Source organism: Trematosphaeria pertusa, assembly GCF_010094035.1.
Source record: "Trematosphaeria pertusa strain CBS 122368 unplaced genomic scaffold BU26scaffold_25, whole genome shotgun sequence".
NCBI classification, from domain to species: domain Eukaryota; kingdom Fungi; phylum Ascomycota; class Dothideomycetes; order Pleosporales; family Trematosphaeriaceae; genus Trematosphaeria; species Trematosphaeria pertusa.
In genome coordinates, this window is record NW_022987236.1 from 20265 (window position 1) to 40172 (window position 19908).

Below are 19908 nucleotides of genomic sequence, written 5' to 3' on the forward strand. Positions count from 1 at the left end.
ATTAGACATTAGTATAGGCACTCAGGGAGCTATATTCCTGACCCAGACGGACCTGCGCCGTTTCCATTTCCGTTCGCATTCGTTGGGTCTAAATAAGCCCAAGATGGATGTGCAGCTCCTGCGTAGTCCAGGCTGCGGTCTTCAAAAAGCCCATAGTATCCTCCGAGTTCGACATAGCCGTTGTCAACGAGAGGAGCTTGCTGGATGAATGACGGTGTCTGACCGAAGCCTGTGTCCTGTACGAATGTGGGGTCGTGAGGGAAGTTGGTTTCTTGAGGAAATCCTGATGACGTCCATGTGGAGTCGTACCCGGAGTCTGGCGAACCCGATGCTTCCGGCTTCGGCTGCTCGCAGGCCTGATACTGTATAGCGGGTATGGGAATGAAGTCCGTAGCTGCAGTGAAAGACTCAAAACCCCGAAAGGGAGCATGGACTGGCTGGCTCCTGGTATCCTGCTCTGAAAGATTTCTAGCCGCGTCAGGCAGAGTCGGGACAAGCTCCGGAGCCTCGACGTTCGTAGGTCCACTTGACTGTTGGAACAGCGATATCAACTGCGTTTGGCATTCCCTAACGATATCGACGAGCCGCTCCCTCAGCTTCTCTTCTAGGGGTTGCGCTTCTTCCTCGACGGCGACCTCGAGCGTTCGACGGACTAAGCGAGGCAGCTCGAGTCGCGAAAATTCCTGGAAGCGAGCTACATTGGACGGTTCGCCTTGGCCCACGTTGCATGGTTGGTACTGAATATCTAGGAATAGTCAGCCTGAAGCCTTCGGGGTCTGTGGGAGGCGCGGGTGGCCACCGGATGGCTAGCTAAAGGCCTGCGACCTTAGGAATAGACACACTTACAAGGTGACGGCATGTCCGCTTCATCATCATCCGGGAAGAGAATTCGATAGACTCCTTTCCACTTGTCTTCCTCGCTTTGGTACACCAAGCTACGCTTCTTACTCTTCAATCTTCGCTCTTGATCTTTGTCGAAGCCTTCCAGCGGTATTTGCTCGCGTATCTCACACCCCCTTGGGTCGCGCTGATGCTCTCGCAGTGTCGGTTCATTTGGGAAGGTGGAACAACATCGGTTGCACTGTATGGGAAGGAGGTGGCGTCGATATAAGTGCTCCCTGGAGAAGATTAGCAACCTTAAACGAGTAAAGCACCCCATGATGACGTATACCAAGTCCTGTACTATGAGAAGTCTACTCACTTTAGCCTCGCGACCGTTATAAAGCCTGGATCCCGACAGGACGTGAATGTCTGATGTCGCCCCGGGTTGCGTTTGTAGTATGGGCAAGCAAACCGCAGCTCCGGCATAGGCTGTTTCCCGATGTTTGGTTTAGGGTCAGGCCGTCTTCGCTTGTTAGGGTCGTCTCCACTGTCGTTGGGTGGCGAGCCACCGCCGCTCAGACTCCGCTTGCGAGAGATAAACGACGAGTTGGAGTACGTAGAGGAGCCGCTCGAGGAGCTCCCATAGACTCCGTATCCATCGGCAGCGCCGGAGCTTCCTCCACCATTTCGCGTTCGGAGGCTCTTGTCGAATATTCGATGGAACTCTTTCATTATGGCGTCGACCAGCTGGCGTTTCATGGGCGAGAGCATGGGGCGAAGTCCATTCGCGTCCGGTTCGCTCGCAGGGGAGCCTGCATCTTCGGTCCAATCCGTCTCTTCATCGGACGATTTGACCGCCTCCTCGCCGGCTGATGAAGTAAGTGAAAGGCAGCGCGAAGATGCCGTCAGCTCGGCGATCTCCTTGCTCTCTGGATTGCGCTCTTGCGGTTCGATATTTATAGGCGCGGCGAAGGATCTAAGCCGAGAGTGTAGGTGGTCTGGATCCGATGGGTGGAGTTCTTCGGGTATGGGCCTGGCCAATCCCTGAACTTTATCCTGTAGGCAGATGAGGGAGTCATTGCGGGGACTCTCTTTCGATTGGACGGGATTCTTATTGGTGTGTTGCTCCCCTCCCACCTCCGGCTGAAGCTTTGTATACATCCGGGCGACTTGGCGTAGAACGCAGCCCGAAAGGTGTTCATAGAATCCCTGGGCGTCGAACGGCTCAGAGCACAAGGAGCAGGTGGCCACTCCTTGGCTCTTCGAAGGCTTCCGAGGGGCCTTGATAGCGCCAGCACGGTGGGGCTCATTCCTTCGTGACACGTTCTGTTGCACGCCGTGCAGATTGATAAGGTGTCTCGTAAAGACGTCGCAGCGATTGAATGATTTCTCTGCGCCTGTTCCGGAACCGGGGCAGAAACCGCAGACCATAGTCCCCTTGAAGTGTGACATGGTGTGTCGCACCTTATCATGCGGTCTCGCGAAGCCCTTCACATGGTATTCACAAGTCTCGACAGGACATTTCTCCGGGCGTTCGGCTTGGTGGGTGAGTACGTGAGCTTTCAGGTCTCTAAAAATGCGGCCGCACTCAGTATATGGGCAGACTCCTTTCTCTTGAACTTCGGCGCCGTCCAATCTGAATGACTTTGTCGACCTTGTGGACGAGTTCCGACTGCTTATCGTGCTACCAGTTGTCATACTTGGGCAGTCATCGGTCCTGGCATGAAGGGGAAGCTCATATCTCCTTTGGATAAAGCTCCAATCGGGCAAACTTGATATCATCTCCGGCCCTTGGGCGCGGTCGAGGTAGGAGCTTAGGTCGGTGGGACGGAGTTCGCCGTTGGATGGGTGCGATTGGAACTTGGACTCCAAATGCGGACTCCCTTCAACAGAGTGTCGAGAGCTCCGTAGGCTCGGCATAGGAAAGGAATGGGATGCGAGCTCGATTGTAGGGAAGTCGCCTAGGGTGGCCCCGGGGTACGGCTCGATGAGTGTAGGATCTGTGACCCCTACATCGATCTCGGCTGTATTCTGGTACTTGACGAGCGACTCTACGGCACGTCGGTTAGCGGCGCGGAGACGTAAGAAAGGCGTCCAATATACCAGATATGTCGCCGGCCCTTGGCTCATAGTCACCTGTCTCCTCTGGCGGTGTTATCACATACGTAGTTTGGTGTGCGACGCTGAAGCTCCATCCGAACGCCGGGGTGTCCTGCGGGGTCTCTGGGGTGTCCTCGCCCGTGGGCGGCATGTATTGCGGATAGCTTTCGTGGAGAACTTCGCTCATCGTGGGAAGATAGCCGCAAGTCTCGTGATCTGGACTGAAGCCAGTCAGGCTGGCTGTTCCCAAGAGTGGCTATGTCTCTTCGAACGATAAAAGCAAGCGTGGTTTGGCACTGTACAAGATGTGTTCAGAAAGTGTGAATCAGGAACACCCGGCCTGCGAAACCTCCCACATATGAAGCGATCCACAACTTCGCGTTGCAGTAAGTCGCAGCTGCGCACTGAGTCGTGAGTGGTGGGCATACCGGTGCCTTTTCTTAGATCAGCCGTAGCTACACTGGTAAGCACGCATGCGCGATCGCGCTTGGCCCTGTCACTTCAGCTCGCGCCGCGATCCTGATTGGCCCTTCACAATCCGAGCACTCGAACCCTACCCGAGTCCCTCGTGTCAATAGGCGCTATTGTTTCGAAATATATTGAACGTAGGTAGGACATGATACAAGTGAGCTGCATAGGGTCTCCGAGTCCGTTCTCTGCAGCCATACTCGACAGCTCAGGAGGCGGCGAAGACTGAGATTTGCGGGGAGGACTAGCTAGGGAAAAGAAGAGAGATGACGAAGTTGTGCAGCCTGCATCATCAGCAGGCAAGGTTTAAGGCGCGGCTGCCTAGCGACGGAGGTCGTGATTCTCAGCGTCCGACTCAAGCTTCGGGCGGCGGACGCGAGACAAGGGAGACAAGAACAGCCAAGCGCAGACGACATCTCACCAGAGATCTAGAATGTAGTCTAGAGGGCCCTTAGACTACCTAGGTAACGGCATCAGAACGTAAGGGCGTTGAGGAACCTTAGAAGTGCACAGATCATGCATTAGCCACGGCGCCACACATTGTGGCGTCGTTGAAACGAGCACTGCTACACCATTGGACGCTGTTCGCGGCTGGTAACTAATAGAGAAGGCCCACGCACTGTAAGTCCAGCTGAAAGCTTTCTAATTAAGAGAAGAAGCCATCTTTAGAGAGACTAGAGGCGGATCACACTGGCTCTAGGCCCTTTACTAGGCACGAGATTCCTGCCGCCCATGGTAAGGCCCTCTAAACGTGTCTGCATTATCTTAGCTTAGACATAAGGTGAAGGTACCGCTTAAGCAACGTAGCAAGCAAGTACAAGAAGAGCACTTGGCACAGATGCGTCATTTGGAGTAGCTTGTGCTTCAATACTGGACACCCCGTAGCATCTGTCCCCGTTCTAGACTTGGTCTTACCGGGCCCAAACAGTGTTTATTCTAATGTAGAGAGGGTATCTCTGCTGTTCAAGGCGATTTCGCGGGCGCATCAACGGTCCACGAGCGCGACTATCCAGCGGGGGCTAAGGTCGGGGCACGCACACCAGAATGCTTCGTCCGGTCTAGCTTCAGATACCGAGCTGCACTTCAGAAACCCAGTCGGAGCTGTACGCACATGATTTACAGCTTGGATACTGGCGTGCTGGCTTCTCGTTTCAAGGCGTTATCAATGGCCGACATGACTTCACAAAGGCGTCTCTCTTCTAGCTTCGGTGCCACAACCTGTATACAAAGTGGCGTGCTAATGTAGACTACTCGATCGAAGTCCGCCCCTGAGATTCAAATCAGTATGTGCTCGGTTCTCTCTCTTCCGATGCAGGGCAAAACACGAACGCACTCACAGAGCTCCCTATTCGCTTTATCCCAAGTCCCAATCGGTTTCGTCTTCGGCATTTCGCCCTTCGTATCTCTCTTCTCAAACCTCCTCACCGGCACCACTCCTGCCGGATAGTCTAGAAGCACAAATGAGCTCGTGTAACTTGCGCCATTGTAGCGGTCGATCGGCGGGACGGGATGAGGCGCGACAGGACAGATGAAAGCATCAATCTCCCTCCCCTGCCCATCTTTCCATATCTTGAGAAACTGCTTCTGCAGCTCAGTCCTCTTTGCTTGTAATTCCCGAATCTTTTCCAGCGATAGCGGAGCTTTCCGACGTAGTCGGGTTTGTAGCCACGGAGAAAGCGGTTCGCCAGTTGCTTCGATGAGATCGAACATCGCGTTTCCGCCTTCAACGCCGAACAGTGCGTTGGCGAGCGACTGGCACTGCTTAAAGAGCGGCGTGATATCCATCTCCACCATCTCAATCCCTGCGCCCTGCATGCTTCCCTTCACCTCATCCAGGACCCTCAGTATCGGTGGATGCGGTTCCATAACGCCATCCCTCCTCACAACACCGACCGTCATTCTCCTTCCCTGAATACTTGTGAGCGAGTTCCAGGGACCCGGCACAACATCTGCATCCAGCTCCCATGGCTTGCTCTCCGCCACCACCCGGAAAAACAGTTCAATATCCCGCATCGAATTCGCCAATGGCCCCGCGCTTGCTGGAATGCTTAGTTTCGATAATGCAGGCGGTGTACCACCCTCCTGCCCCGCGTACGGAACGCGCTGCCAGCTCGGCTTGATGCCAAATGTCCCGTTACACATAGCCGGAATGCGGATCGAGCCACCGACATCAGTGCCAACGCCCAGCACGGAACCGCGGAGTGCGAGCAGCGCACCTTCGCCACCGGAACTTCCGCCTGCGGTGACGCGGGTGTTGAGAGGGTTGAGTGTGCGCCCGAAGACGTTGTTGTGAGAGTCGAGGGCCATGAGAGTTTGAGGAATGTTTGTTTTGCAGTAGGGTACTGCTCCGGCTTTCAATAAAATATCTACGAGTGGGGAGTTTTCAGTTGCGGGCTTAAAGCAAAGCGCGGCTAGTCCGATCGATGCGTCGTACCCTTTGATTTTAAAGGTATCCTTGAGTGAGACCGGCACGCCATGTAGAGGGCCAAGTGGCGGTTTCCCGGTGGCGAGATGTGCGTCCAGCTCTTCTGCCCTCTTCAGGGCATCATCAAATAGAATCTCAGTGAGGCAGTTTGTGAGCTGGTGGGCAACTGCTGCTCTCTGTCCACTTCATCAGCATCCGTCTTTCCGTCGATCAAGAGAGCTGTGGTATGCGTACCTTACAAAAAGCGCGGGAAACATCAACACACCGCACCTCCCTCTTCCGAATCGCCTCCGCCAAACTCGTTGCATCATACTCCTCCGTGATCCTGATCTCTTCCTTGTTCAACAGCCCACACTCCCTCGGTATCTTCATGTAACTCGCGACATCCGCAGAAGGCGCGCGGCGTAACCGCCATTCGCAAGGTATGCGATAGAATTGCTCATCCTTCTTTTGCCAGGAGATCAGCTGCCATTTCTTAGGTACTGAGGATACCATGATTTCGATTGTTGAAGGTTCGAGGACGGACGGTTGGGAGAAGGGAGTTTTGGTGGCCTTGGACCGAGGCTGTCCCAAAGGGGCAAGGTGCTGCGAGGGGTAGCTTCTACTTAGTCATTGATAATCGCTCCATGGCAACATGCCCCGTGAAGTGCCTCAATGTGTTGACCTTCTAGCCAGGTAATGCTAATAGCAGCCATCGCCAACAAGATATCCCGCCGTGTCATGCGCCTCGACATCCACGTCAATCTTCCAATCCACACACCCCATATCCTTCCCACTCCAGATATCCGTAACCTGATACTTGCCGTCCCCCAGCCCCGGTATTTCTCCAAAATCTGCCGTCTTTGATCGCGTATCGTTGTAGGGATTGAATAGGAGCACTAACGTGCCATTGCTGCTCGCACCACTCCAATACTCTGCCGGAAAAGACGCGTTGAATGTCCAATCCGGATTTGTCCCCCACTTATACGGCATCGCTGGCTTCCCGTACAATCCATCCTGCGAGAAAGCCAGGAGGTATGAGTTCTTGAGTACGTCGACCTCATCTCGCGGTACTTGCTCAAGATCAGTACCAATAAGCAACGGACTCTTCATAGCCGCCCAAAAAGCGAAATGCGTGCGCGCCTCTTCGATGGAGATCCCGTTCCCCACTTCAAGCATATCGGCATCCGAATGGCCCCAGAAATCCACGTTGTTGAGGTAGAATGAGTTCTCGTTGAGGATGGTGAGAATGCGTGACCAAGCGGGGTCAATGTCGCCGGACATGCGCCACGATGAGGCCGTGCTGTTGCCCCATTGCTGGACGCTGGCCTCTCCCCATTCGCAGAGCGAGTAGAGGATGCTGCGGTTTTGGGAGAGGAGAGCGTCGCGCATGATGCGGTAGCGCTCGGCCGTGTTGGATTGAGAGAAGTCGTAGCCGGATGGGCAGAGGTCAGTGGTGCTGGTACCTTTCCGTAGGTTAGGCTGCGATATGTGTGCCGCAGAAGGGTAACACTTACATGTTCCGTTCACCAGGTCAGGCCGATTTTCGGGGACGCAGCCTCGACACTCATCGGTCCAGTTCTGCGGGACATTGCAGTTGTCGTATTTTAGATAATCGATGCCCCATTCCGCCCACGTGGCTGCATCGATGTCTTCATAACCGATGGATGCTGGATACCCCGCGCAAGTCTAGAATCTTGTTAGCTCGAGCGAACTTTGATGATGATTGGGCCAACACGGCTTACCTTCGTTCCCGCGCTGCTGTAGATACCGATCTTCAGGCCAAGGTCATGGATCTTATCCGCCGTCCCTTTGATTCCATCCGGGAACCGGGTCGTATTGGGTATGAGACGGTTGGTGTCCGCATCGCGATGGTCTTTGTCCGACCAACAGTCATCGATATTCACGTATTCGTAGCCTGCATCCTGCACGTCTATAAGGATGGAACTCCGAAGGACTCGGGGGACTCGTGTATCGTACCTTCAAACCCAAATCGACCAGTTTCTGGGCCGCGGTGATGAATTGGGATTCCGTAATATCGCAATGGTACGCGTTCCATGAATTCCACTGCGAAGCGGTTAGACTCCGGTAAAGTGATCAGAGCGCGTACGTACGCCGAGTGCTGGCAGTTTTCCAACGTCATCCTTGAGTATGAGGGAGCTACTCCTAGAGATCAGAGTGCCGAAGAAGAAAGCGAGCAACATTCTGACAGCAGGAGCAGAGGGAGGACGATCAATCAGTTGCGCATCCCACAAGAGGGCAAAAGTGAACCTAAATTAGAGACTCGTGGCTTGGACTGAATCTTGGAGGATGATGCACAGCAGGGGTGGCTGGAGGGTCCTTTTCGCCCGAGAAAGCATGAGCGTACCTCGGAGTGCACGCTAAACAGGCGGGGTCGGGACCGGCCAACACGATTTGGCCTGGTAGGCCGGGAGCAGGCCACGGCGTCTGAGTGAGCTGCATGATCCGTCCACACACGGAGTCGCTGGATGGGATGGTTACGCGAAGCTTTGATGATCGACGGGCGGGGAAGCTTCGTATCGGAATTAACATGGATGAAAAGCTCCGAATGGATGGAATACCGACTGGAGCTTTGCCGAACGTCGAATCGTGAAGGGAAGGTGGTATCGCAGCTTAGCTTTCGCTCTCGAGGACGCAGCGCCCGCCTTTAAGACTTCATGTCGGGACGTAAGGGGGTGCTGGTGCTCGTGTCCGCGCACACGGCATTCCAGCTGAGCATGGCCTGTTTCAATTCATCCATCTCGGAAGGGACGACCCTTTGCCAAGTGAGACTCGACGACCTTGGTGGAGGATCGATGGGACGGTGGTTGGGCGTGGGCCACTTGGAAGAGCACCTGTGCACGTGTAAGCGAGCACGTGCCTTCGCGAACCCTGGCTCCTGCCTAACCTCCCCAGGCGTCGACGAACACTTTACCACACCATGGCATCCTTCTTAAAGAGCCTTCTGAATCCCTCCCCTCCGCCCGTCGCGATGCCTGAGACCGCGCCTGTCTCTCCTCCGCACCCATACTATCCAATTGAGGCGGAAATTGTCGGATACCTCGCCAACGAATGGAACACGCTGGAGCTCGTCTCCCTGTTTTCGGCCGGATGCGCCGTCATCTTCAACGTCACGTATGTCGTCGTGAAGAGGGTGCGGCCGAGTGTGTCTGCGTCGGATCTCCTTGTCATCCTCTGGTTTGTCCTGTGTAAGTCGTGATGGCTCAGTGATGGGGGGCTCATGACTGACGGGCGGACAGGCGGCTGCATTCACTTCTTCTTCGAGGGCTACTTCGCCTTCAACTTCCGCCGAATGGGAGGGATGCAGGACTTGTTCGGGCAACTGTGGAAGGAGTACTCGCTCTCAGACTCCCGATACCTTACACAAGACGCGTTTGTGCTCTGCATGGAGACCATCACCGCAGTGCGTTCCTCTATCATGGCGCCGCGCTCTCCTGAATGCATGCTAATAGCGCTTCTCCCAGGTGTGCTGGGGGCCTCTCTCCTTCATCACCGCTGCCCTGGTCGCGACCGACCACCCGCTCCGCCACCCGCTGCAAACCATCGTCTCGCTCGGCCAGCTCTACGGCGACGTCCTCTACTATGCGACAAGCATGTTCGACCACTGGATACTGGATCTCTCATACTCGAGACCCGAAGCGGCCTACTTCTGGGGATACTTTGTCCTCATGAACAGCTTCTGGATAGTGATTCCGTTCTACCTGCTTTGCACCAGTGTGGGTGCCAGCTGGAGGGCGTTCGAGGCGCTGAACAAGATGGAGAAGGCGTTGAGGAGAGGCGCGCCCAACGGCAGCGCGAAGAAGAGGCAGTGAGATGTTGGGGGTGGATGGAGGGGGCCAGCGATGCAGGACGGGGATAGACATATTTTAGAGACTTAATACCCTTAGAGAAGGCACTTGTCGTGCCTCCCATTCTATAGAACGCGCTGTAATGAATAGTAGTAGTCTTCGGGGTTGCAGCAGCCGCTATTTACAGTGCACGAGATCGAATTGCCGGGTTGCGCAATGATTGCCGGCTGTGGTGAGACAGCCGGGCGGGACCGGCAGGGGTGTGCATGCACGAACGCCCCGAACCGAAGAGGACGGCGTCGAGGCACCTAGCAACGCCTGTCGCAGGCGCATAAACAAGGAGGGAACCGTGGCATTACAGTACTCGAGGGCCTGGGAGATGAAGAAGGCCCGTGGCCAGTTCACGACTTGGGATTGTTATTGTTGTGTGGTGGTTGCCGCCCGCGCTCTCTTATCGTGTCGCCCGCGGGTGGCGCAGAGCTCTGGCAGGGATCCGCGTGCTCCACCAAGTGCACCTCCAGCCCATCTGCTGTATGTAGACTACTGCTGCAGCTTGCTCTGCATTCACCGACTGCTCCGTTGCACGCTGCTGGGCCCATGCCCTGCGCCATCCATCGTCGACAGTACATGCCGCTGCTAGCGCACCATCGCCCCTTCGAAGGCCGCTAATGCTAATGGTGAGGGTAAGCTTGCGCTCCAGTCCAGCTTCCAAGCTTGTTGACATCAGTGCTTCCGAGCGAATCACCACCAAAACAATCCAACCCCCTCACCGGCGCGCTTCACCACCGCACTCGCTGACGGCACCAATGCCCTCCAGAACACATGCCCGCCGCGCCCTCGCCTCATAGCCCTCGAATTCCGCTGCGCCAACAGAAGGATGCCCAGACGACGGCGGCTGCAAACAGCTCCACGATGAAAGGCGCCGACTTCGGGAAGGCCATCGGGATTGACAGGCCGGCCAATGTGAAGGACAAGATCAGAAAATGGCAGGCCGAACTCGATGCCGACGCGGGCGCAGAGGACGCCGTCACTCCCGCGCCTTCCCCCAGGCTGCCCGCGACGCCGAAAGCGACGCTGCTCGACGACAAGCCGAGTCTGAAACCCGCACATACGCCGACCAAGGCGGTCGAAGCGAGCCCCGAGCGGCCCAGGAGCGCAAAGAAGCCGCCAGCGCAGAACCAGCTCGACGACGAAGTGCACACGGCGACGGCGCCGAAGAAGCGCGTCGTGAGCGACTCGCACTGGCGCAACAACAAGTCGCCGCCGAAAGACGCAACCGCTCGCGCCTCGCCAAAGCCGCTGCCCACCGCCTGGGTGCGCCCCGCCGCGCGCAAAGTCGACAGCCCCGACACCAAGCTCTCGACGCCCCAGCCACCGCGGCCGCAGATGGTCATATTTACATCGAAGAGCACGGGCCAGAGGACACGCAGCCAGCGCCAGCGACGGCCCTCGCGGCCCACGAGCTCGGGCAACGATGTGCGGCCCACCAGCAGCGGGTCGGCAAGCGCAAAGGGAGCGAAGAGCGCCGACGAAGGCGTCGCATCGCCCTCGTCTCCGCCGTCCCCAAAGAAAAAGACGGAGCTGGTCCGAGTACGGCGCCGGCGCCCCTCCCAAACATCTCCCAGGAGCTCGCTTTCTGCCGAAGACATCACGCCTGTCAAACGTCGCCCGCGTTCCATCCGGAAATCAGAGACATCCCTAAGCGAGGACCCGGCCAACGTGATAACAGTCGAGTATGAGCCGAGCCACGTAGAATCGCGTCCCGATGACGACATCCGCGAGAGGCGGCGGAAGAGCCGGAGAAAAACCCACGGCGACGTCTCCCAGGAAGACTCCCCGAAAAACCCAACACCCACGGGCCGACGAAAGTCCCATCGGAGATCATACCAAAAGGACGACGAGGATGCCCTTCCTCGCTCGCCCGACCCCGCAACTCCAGAAACCCCAGTCAGGGTCTTCGGAAGCCGCCTGGAAGCCTGGCTGCAGACAACACCAGATCCGTTTGTCGATGCAGATTCCCGCCGCAGACGGAAATCCAAAGAGTCGGTGTCCACTTTGGAATTGTCTCATAAGCGTGAGAAATCAGACGTCAGTGCATCCGGCGACAATAAGGATGCACCCGCCGGAGAAGCCCCAGAGCGCACCAGTGGTAGCGGGCGGCGGCGGAGAAAGCGAAGCTCAACCATCCAGATTGAGACGCAGGATCTAGAAGAAGAGCCTTCTGTTGCCCCTTTGACTGATCCCGTAGATACTCCGGCCAGTGACAAGGAGAAAGAATTAACGCCTACGCCGACCCTGAAACGCCGTGGTGCGAGACGCACCCAACATTCGCCCACCAAGGATCGTGTAGTGTCTTTGCCTGCTACCGAACTGCCCAAAGATGAGGAAGATATTGCCTCCTCTGCCCGTTCTTCATCGGTTGGGCCACAAGCAATGGACATCGAGAAACTAAGCCTTAGACCACATTTCGAAAACCCGGCAATGCGCCGTCTCTTTCCATCGACTGGCAAACGGCTGTCGACTATCGTGTCTGTAGAGACATTCGGGACCAAGATGCAAGCAGCTCCTTCGGAGGCTGTCGGCTCAGAAGCGGTGGAAACAGAAGCCGAGCCGAACGAGATTGCAGAAGAGGTCCCTGCCTCCGATGTTGGGTCGCGGTTTAATGCGGAGACCTCGACCGTTATAAGTCGTAAGAGCACGAAGCGCAGCAAGCTTGCCAGTCACGCGGACTTGATATCAGTGCTCTCGATGCCCAAGGCAGGCACGAGGAGCATTGTATCTGCGCGAAGCATCCGAACAAACAGAAGCCGCCTGGCCACTGCCACAATTAGCGACATCATGAACGAGCTTGCTTCAGACGAGACCAAATATATGCGAGAGCTGCGCACCCTGGTTGACGGCGTTATTCCTGTCCTTCTAAGCTGCGTTCTATCCAAGTCCGATTCGGCCGTCGCCGCCGGACTTTTCAGCGCTTCGGCCAACACTGATCCGAACAATATCACAAAACCAATCATCGACATGGGGATTTCTTTGGAGCGACTGAAGACCCTGCACAAGCGAATACGGACAGACGACTCGGACGCATTCCTCTCGTGGGCCCAGAGTGCGCAGCGAGTCTATTCTGATTACATCCAAGCATGGCGGCTGGGCTTTCAGGATGTTGTTATCAGCCTTGCGCCCGCGGACGACGATCCCTTTAAACCAGCAAGGGTAGTGGACGGCCCGGACGACGGAGCACCATGGGATGAGGGCCTTCCTCGAAACGCTGAAGGCTATGTCGTCAACGGCGACGGTGAGCGGGTCGACGTGGCATACATGCTCAAGCGGCCTTTGGTCCGATTAAAGTACCTAGCTAAGAGCATCAAGGTGGGTTGACATGTCATTCTTCCATGGTACGGTTTTTCCACTAACCTTCAACAGGGAATCAACCATATCAAAGCGTCTGAGCGCGCAGAGAGAACGTCGACTGCGTTCCAAGAACTCGTTACGGCTGCTCGAAAACGCTCGAACGACGAGCACGCTCGTTTGGAGGATGAGGCGGCAGCAAATATCGACCCCACTCGTGCTCGCGATCCTCGAAGCCTTGCACCTCTCGCTGGTGTGCGCATTGACCCTACCCGCTGTGTCAGAGCAAGGGATCACTTTGACTTGCACCTATATCATTCAAGCGGGCAGGAAGTAGATTGCCGTGTGGAGTTGCTGATGCGCGATGATGCGCCAGGCACTGGACAAAGCGGAGACGTTTTGGTCTGTGAAGTCGACAATACGGGCCGCTGGCTCCTGCTGCCACCGATCCAGCAGAGCCAGATATCCGCCCGAAACGGCGATTTGAAGGGGGAGATCATCGTCATGATTCGGGGCTACCATGCAGATGGCAACGAATGGAGTGAAGTTATGTCCTTGACCACAGACGACGAACAAGCCGGATTTGAGTGGGTGCAGATGCTCGGTCTCAATCCGATACCGCCACAGCTGTCAGACCTGAAGAGGGATGAGGGCGCCCTTAGTAAAACGCCACGACCGACTAGCAGCCATGCCTCGTCATCCCTAGTATCGAGTGCCACTGCCTCCACTCTGCCCCAAAAGAGCCGCACCCCTAGCCCACATGAGATCGAAATTCCCATTGGGGAGCAGGCAAATGCCACCTCAAAGAAATGGGGTTACGAGACCCCGGACAGGCGTTCGCATTCACGGACAATATCGCCTATTACTCCACCGAGCAGCGAAAATCTACATGGAGGAAGTGAATATGGTGCGAGCCAAGTTTCACCACCATCCCCGCTCGAATCCCATAAGCACATTGAAGCGGGCGCGAATGCTTCCTCTCCGCGCTCTGCCGGCCATGCCGACGACGACCAACTCAACCGGACACCGCGGAGTCTCAATGAGGCTATGCACATGGCTGGTACTGGATCACCGATAAGTCTGAAGCGGACCAAGGCGAAGAGGCTGTCGAAGAATCTCTCGTCCCCGTCCGCATCCCGGCCTTCAAGACAGATCGTGCTAGATGATCCAATAGAGGAAGAGGTCAAGCCACCCCGAAAGTTGTCCAAGCGCCACCGACAGGAGCGACCAGACTCAACCACACCATCGTCATTGTCTCAGTCAAGCAAGGGCTTCAGCGTCTGGATCCCTACTTCCGAGAATGAGTATTCGGACGAATCCGACGAGGATAAGCGTTCAGTCGAAGAAGTGCATGAGCCTCCTCAACGTCCTCAAGCGCACCGACGGGCTTCATCCGTGCCTACTATGGATTTGCCTACGATTCCCAAGTTACGGAAGACGAGTCAGCCCAGCACTCCGGTAAAGCACACGTTTGAGGAACCCACCAAGAGCGCAGAGCCACCCAAGTCAGCTCCGTCGAAGATTAGAAAGCCTTCTAAACCTATTCAGGAGGATGCTCCGCTGCCAGAAGACGACGACAAGCCGCCGCCGGTGCCACCCCATCGATCACCCAGCCCTGCGACCCCTGTGACCTTGAAGTCATCCAACACTCCTGTCTTCACACCCACGCTTCCGGGCTTCAGGCAGAAACGGCGGTCCTCCTCACCCCTGAAGCACGAGTACGAGCCGTCCACCTGTACCGAGTCGTCGAGCGAGAGCGAAGAGGAGGCCTCTGGGGATGAAGAATCTGTCACATCAGAGTCGTCCGACGACGTGCTAGAAGATGACGTGCCAACACCTCTGATGCCCTTAGGACAGAGGAGGCAGTTTCCTAAGGTGTCACCGCCAGGCTCGATATACACCCTGCCGAACGGTACCATCACCCCCTCTCAGTCGGCGTCTAATACGCCCTACCGAACGGTTCCGCACGGCTCCGGGCAAGCATCGAAGGCAATCGCATCTATTTTCACATGGTCGGATGCGGGTCGATGGGATAGCTTGCATCCCGACGAGTGTAGTATCGTGATCACTCCTGGCAAGATCGAGGTGTTTGAAGTTACCGCTGCGCACTCGAAGCCATTCTTGCAAGACGGTGACGAGATCATCCAGCCTGAGGGAAAGGCGCCCCTTATCGCAGTGGAGCTGACACCCTTGGTTCCTCTTCGCAAGTCAACTGCTATCGACATCTCGATTCGATCACCACCCACGGCCGAGTCGCGCATCAGGAGTGGAAATAACATCATGTTGCGAAGCAGGAATTCTCAGGAATGCGCCCAACTATACGCCATGATCAATCACTCGCGCATTAACAATCCTACGTATATTGCGCTCCAGAACGCACGAGGACCATACGGACAAAGCAGTTGGGCCGAAGTCATGGATCGTCAAAACGCAGCGCGCTCTAATGCAGGATCATCAAGCGGCTGGTTTGGTGGCTCTCTCGGACGGCGCAGCTCCTACCGAAAGACTAGCACGCGGGCTGCTTCTATCTCGGCGGCAACGGAATCCTCGGTCGGGACTATGAACACAGCGCTTCGCAGCGCGCTCGGTCGCTTTAGCTTTAGCAAGAACGGGCGGTTCAACATTCGCGGCTCGACGCTCGGTTCACGCAGCACTAATAGCTTCGATACGGGCTCTAGCGGGTCTGGCTCGGGAGCAAGCACGCCTTCCAACCTCGAGCCCGGACGAGCATCAGGCGCACCTGCCGGCATCACGAATACAAAATGCCGCCTCTACGAGCGCGATTCTCTTACGAAGTGGCGCGACATGGGTGCAGCACGCCTCACCATCATGCTTCCAGATGCTTCGATTCCAACGACGGCGATGCGGCAAGGAAAGGGCAGCCCTGGAACGCGCGACCCCAGTCAAGAGAAGAGGATCGTGGTGGTGGGCAAGACGAAGGGACAAACGCTGCTCGATGTCACCCTGTCCGAGAGCTGTTTCGAGCGAGTGGCCAGGAGCGGGATCGCGGTCTCGGTCTGGGAGGATATCGTGGGCCCAGACGGAGTGGCTGGACGTGCGGGGCACACGGGAGGGGTGTCGGGGGCTCGGGCTCGGATATTTATGATCCAGATGAAGAGCGAGAGAGAGTGTGCGTACAGCTTCTCGTTGCTAGGGAAGCTGCGGTACTAGACGGCGGGCGATGAGTGACGAACTCTACGGATGACGACGGAGCCTTTTCCTCCATCCTCGACCTGGGCGGGCTTCGGCTTTCCCGTGTATGCATATGCTCCGGCAATTGGACCTATGTTATCAGCGACGGCGCCTGCGGAACTGTCCTATTTACGGCGCCAACACGAGCGGCATTTAGCTTGCGGTTAGCCGGATTTCACTTTATGCGGTTTCTTTCTGTTATGGACTTGGGGTGGTTTCCCATGTATCTTGCATCTTGTTCAATTCGGCGGTGTTTTCAGATGGAAATAGCGAGCAAGCATATAGAGCTTCTTTTTTTTTTTTTTTCTTCTCCGCGTTTGTCGTAGGCTTAGGGCGCATGTTGGGATGTAGGCCGGGGGCGGATGGGCAAAGGTAGGGGTTGGCCGAATGATGAAGCGACGGTAATGGTGTCGGATGGTGGATACAGGAAGCTGGGCCAATGTCAATGCGAGATGTTCACCGCAAGCCTGCAGCTCTCCGTTTTCGACGCCCGATGTTTCGAGCCTATTCGCGGGACGGGACGGCGATGAAGCCGCGACGGCCGAGTGCATACGCGGCGCTCTAGCGATGCGGGGAGTCGGGAGATAGCGCGGCTGGGAGCACGCGCTAATGCCTTGGCGGCCGCAAGCAGCTAGCGCGGGCCGCGGCCGGCATGCCGCTACGGCGAAACGGGCGCGACGGCGACTCCAAGCGGAAAGGAGCAGCGGCGCCGGCCTATGGGAAGCGGGCGCGTGACGTGCCGCAGCCGCCCACCGCAGCCCACTGCGCCTCGGCAGCGCTCGCGCGGCAGGCGCCAACGGCCCCGAGAGGCAGGACCACCACAGGCCACGGCGCCCGCGCTCCCACGCCCGGCGCCCTCCCCCTCCCCTCCCTCGCCCTCCTCCACTCCTGCGGCGCGCCCCAAAGCAAAATGCAGCGCCCGCCAGACTCTCGCGGCCTCTCTTCCACGTCTCGCGCCCATCCGCAGTCCCCAGCATGTCCGCCAGGCCCAACATCCTCCCCAAGCCGGCAGACGCTCCGCCGGCGGGCGCTACCGCCGAGCCGGCCGCTGCCAGATGCACGCCACAGCGCAAAGTGGGCGTAGCCTGCAAGGCCTGCCAATCACGCCGCACCAAAGTTAGTATCTCTCCTGCACCCGTGGGATCTCTTCCGTGCCCAATCCTCACCCACAACCACCCACTCCACCACTCCACCACTCCACCCCTTCACCCCTTCATCCTGTCCGTCGCCCGCTGATGCCCTCGTCTTCTGCAGTGCGACGGCGCGCGGCCAAGCTGTCAAGCATGCGTCCACCGCAAGTCGCGATGCGAGTGGGCCACCGCCCCCGGCCAATCGCATTCCCAGGCCCGGAAGCAGCAGATCATGTCGCTCGAGAAAGACAAAAGCGCCATGTTTGAGATCCTGTGGTACCTGCAGACCACCGCCCCGGAGCGCGCAACCGAGCTCCTGCACCGCCTGCGATCGGTCCAGGGCGGCGATGTGGGAGCCATGCTCGACTACATCGCGAGAGACCGGAGCGACCAGTCAACAATGGGAGCGCCCATGTCCGCAGCAGCATCATCGGCATCCTTGTCCTCGTCCTCGTCCTCATCGGTATCATCATCATCTGCCTCAGCCCGGCGCTCTCTGCCCTTCACCCAAGCGGGCGAAGCATTTTCCTTGTCCAACCCAGTTCTCACCGGCTACCCCGAGTCCCCGTTCTTCAGGAGCCCTGATGCGGCCGGATCGCTTGTTTTCGCCCGTCCCCCTCCCGGCCAGAACGCCACTATCCACGGAGCTAGACCGGCCATCGACATGTTCTTCTGGTGCATCGGCGGCTTGTTCTACGTCTCCGACAAGGCCGACGTGGACAGGACCGTTAGGCGCTTCGCCGACCTTTCCGACGGCTTGACCCTGGCTGACCTCGTCAGCAGAGCAGGCAGCCTCGAGGTCAGGGCCCTTGCTGCTGAGCTAGCAGGCATGGCCGCCATGGGCTCATTGCATTTGGTGCTCCGCGTGCCCGACAACGCCCCTTCTATCGAGATGGCCGATTATTTCTACGCTGTGGCGAAGCATGGCTTGGATAGTGCCATTCTGTACAACCCCCTCCGTGCCATGAAAGTCTGCACCCTAGTGGCCTTTTACAACATCGCCTTGCACGCTACCGTCGCTTTAGCCTACATTGGTAAGCCCCTCGCCATTGTGCGTCTTTTTTAGGAGACACGTCAGACTAATTGCCCATGCAGAACTCGGTCTGAGCCTGGCGCGTAACCATGGCCTCAACAATGACACCGGCCCGCCAGGAATATCTCGCGCTGAACTTGCCGACTACAAGCGAACACGCAGGACCCTTATTCAACTGCAATGGTGCGTCCTGCCCACTTTCTTCCCTGCTTGTTGCATCCCTGAATTGACATGAATCAGTTGGCTTAGCGCTTCGTTGGACTACCTCCCCGAGTCACTCAGCAACAACCTCCAATTAGTTGTAGATGAGGAAGACTGCGCCCCTGAGCATGTCATCCAACGCGAAGCCGTCAAGGTGACAGTCATCAAGGCAAGAATTCACCATCACCTGCCCGATGGATATGTCTCCGAGGTGGCAGTCGCCGAACTTCGAGCAAAACTCAACGCCTTCTACGAGAACCTTCCGAATTGGATGAAGCTGGACTACCTTCTAATCGCTGAGCCGGACAGCCCGGCATCCCAGCATCGTGCCGTGATTTTCTACGTTCATCTTTTCTATGTTTCGGCCATGATGCTGCTCTCACGCCGGCTCATGATTGCGCACTTTTCTCCCGATGCCACCGGAAGAGTATCTATTGGGCGTGAATCTAGTCTGGCTATTGAGGAAGGATACATGGCCGCCAAGGCTAACGCTAGAGTCTTGTCTCTGATGCTCGCCGAGGGAAGCGTCGTCCAGACCTGCTGGCTTTGCATGTCAGTACACCTCTTGCTACTCCGCGCAGTGACTAATCAGCAACTGGCAGATTCACCGCCTACACATCCTGCACTATGATTCTCTACTGCGCCACCCAAAAAGCCCTCAGCAATCTCCCCTCTTCCAGCTGGGCCTCTGACTTCGAACTCATCTCGAAGTGCTTCCAGACGCTCACCTTCTGTGCCCTCAAAGACCGCCTGGCCGGCTCCTTCCGCGACAACCTCGCCCGCTACGTCGCCGTGCTGCACGACTACCAGGGGCAAAATGACCAACTCCACAAAGGCAACGAAGCGTCCCTCAGCGACGTTCTCTTCACTATGCACCCCGGCACCACCAATCTGCACCAAGCAGCCCGTGATCTGCTCCGCTTGATCCACCGTCCGTTTAGCGGGCCGGGCGCGCAGGAGCCGCACCTTGAATCTACCATGACGAACTGTATAGAGACGACGCTGGGCACGCATCTAGAGTGGCAGTGGGAGTTGAAGGGACCGAAGGCTGGTACAGGTATAGCGCATGAGAACGCGCCGATGACGGATCTGCTGCTGCACAATGAGAGGTGGACGACCTGGACGCCGTTTGCGAGCGCGCGGGGTTGAGTGAGCGGATCAAAAGACGGCCTGCATAGAGCTAGGGAGTATAGGTTACGGTCTTATTTTCACGTCCTTTTCTCATGGGGGTTTGGGAGTTTTCCATTTGATCGCCTTTACGAAGAACGGAAACGGCAAATTGATACATAGCGACGGCAACAAGGAGGAGGGGCACACGGAGATATAGACGGCTCCTAATGAGTATTTATCACATGACGGCTTTAGTCGGAATGGTCTTATGTTGATGTCACGGCCGCATTCCCG

The 19908-nt window shown here is 57.0% G+C and overlaps 6 protein-coding genes across 6 annotated transcripts; 3 read left to right on the forward strand and 3 right to left on the reverse strand.

Annotated features, from left to right (window-relative positions):
- Window positions 1-29: 29 nt before the first annotated feature.
- Window positions 30-3109, reverse strand: BU26DRAFT_571960 (uncharacterized protein; the record flags this gene model as incomplete). Its single annotated transcript, XM_033834195.1, has 4 exons — window positions 30-745; window positions 847-1118; window positions 1202-2873; window positions 2926-3109. The coding sequence occupies 4 exons, from the start codon at window positions 3107-3109 to the stop codon at window positions 30-32; spliced, it is 2844 nt and encodes a 947-aa protein (XP_033676107.1).
- A 1397-nt stretch (window positions 3110-4506) lies between these two features.
- BU26DRAFT_441169 (acetamidase) lies at window positions 4507-6310 on the reverse strand (the record flags this gene model as incomplete). Its single annotated transcript, XM_033824442.1, has 3 exons — window positions 4507-4658; window positions 4728-5991; window positions 6050-6310. The coding sequence occupies 3 exons, from the start codon at window positions 6308-6310 to the stop codon at window positions 4507-4509; spliced, it is 1677 nt and encodes a 558-aa protein (XP_033676108.1).
- Window positions 6311-6403: 93 nt separating this feature from the next.
- BU26DRAFT_180311 (glycoside hydrolase family 27 protein) lies at window positions 6404-8140 on the reverse strand. Its single transcript, XM_033820375.1, has 5 exons — window positions 7909-8140; window positions 7775-7861; window positions 7540-7719; window positions 7312-7483; window positions 6404-7260 (listed from the first exon to the last, which is right to left on the reverse strand). Exons 1-5 carry the CDS (start codon window positions 7996-7998, stop codon window positions 6497-6499), a joined length of 1293 nt encoding a protein of 430 aa, XP_033676109.1. The 5' UTR covers window positions 7999-8140; the 3' UTR covers window positions 6404-6496.
- Window positions 8141-8513: 373 nt separating this feature from the next.
- BU26DRAFT_525316 (EBDP4, emopamil-binding protein) lies at window positions 8514-9779 on the forward strand. The gene is made up of 3 exons (XM_033830481.1): window positions 8514-9003; window positions 9055-9218; window positions 9280-9779. Exons 1-3 carry the CDS (start codon window positions 8736-8738, stop codon window positions 9625-9627), a joined length of 780 nt encoding a protein of 259 aa, XP_033676110.1. The 5' UTR covers window positions 8514-8735; the 3' UTR covers window positions 9628-9779.
- Window positions 9780-10187: 408 nt separating this feature from the next.
- BU26DRAFT_496471 (uncharacterized protein) lies at window positions 10188-16507 on the forward strand. Its single transcript, XM_033826253.1, has 3 exons — window positions 10188-10286; window positions 10341-12969; window positions 13024-16507. The coding sequence occupies exons 2-3, from the start codon at window positions 10426-10428 to the stop codon at window positions 16117-16119; spliced, it is 5640 nt and encodes a 1879-aa protein (XP_033676111.1). The 5' UTR covers window positions 10188-10286; window positions 10341-10425; the 3' UTR covers window positions 16120-16507.
- A 602-nt stretch (window positions 16508-17109) lies between these two features.
- Window positions 17110-19859, forward strand: BU26DRAFT_525318 (uncharacterized protein). The gene is made up of 5 exons (XM_033830482.1): window positions 17110-17256; window positions 17395-18304; window positions 18366-18486; window positions 18544-19056; window positions 19107-19859. Exons 1-5 carry the CDS (start codon window positions 17116-17118, stop codon window positions 19651-19653), a joined length of 2232 nt encoding a protein of 743 aa, XP_033676112.1. The 5' UTR covers window positions 17110-17115; the 3' UTR covers window positions 19654-19859.
- The last annotated feature ends 49 nt before the right edge of the window (window positions 19860-19908 follow it).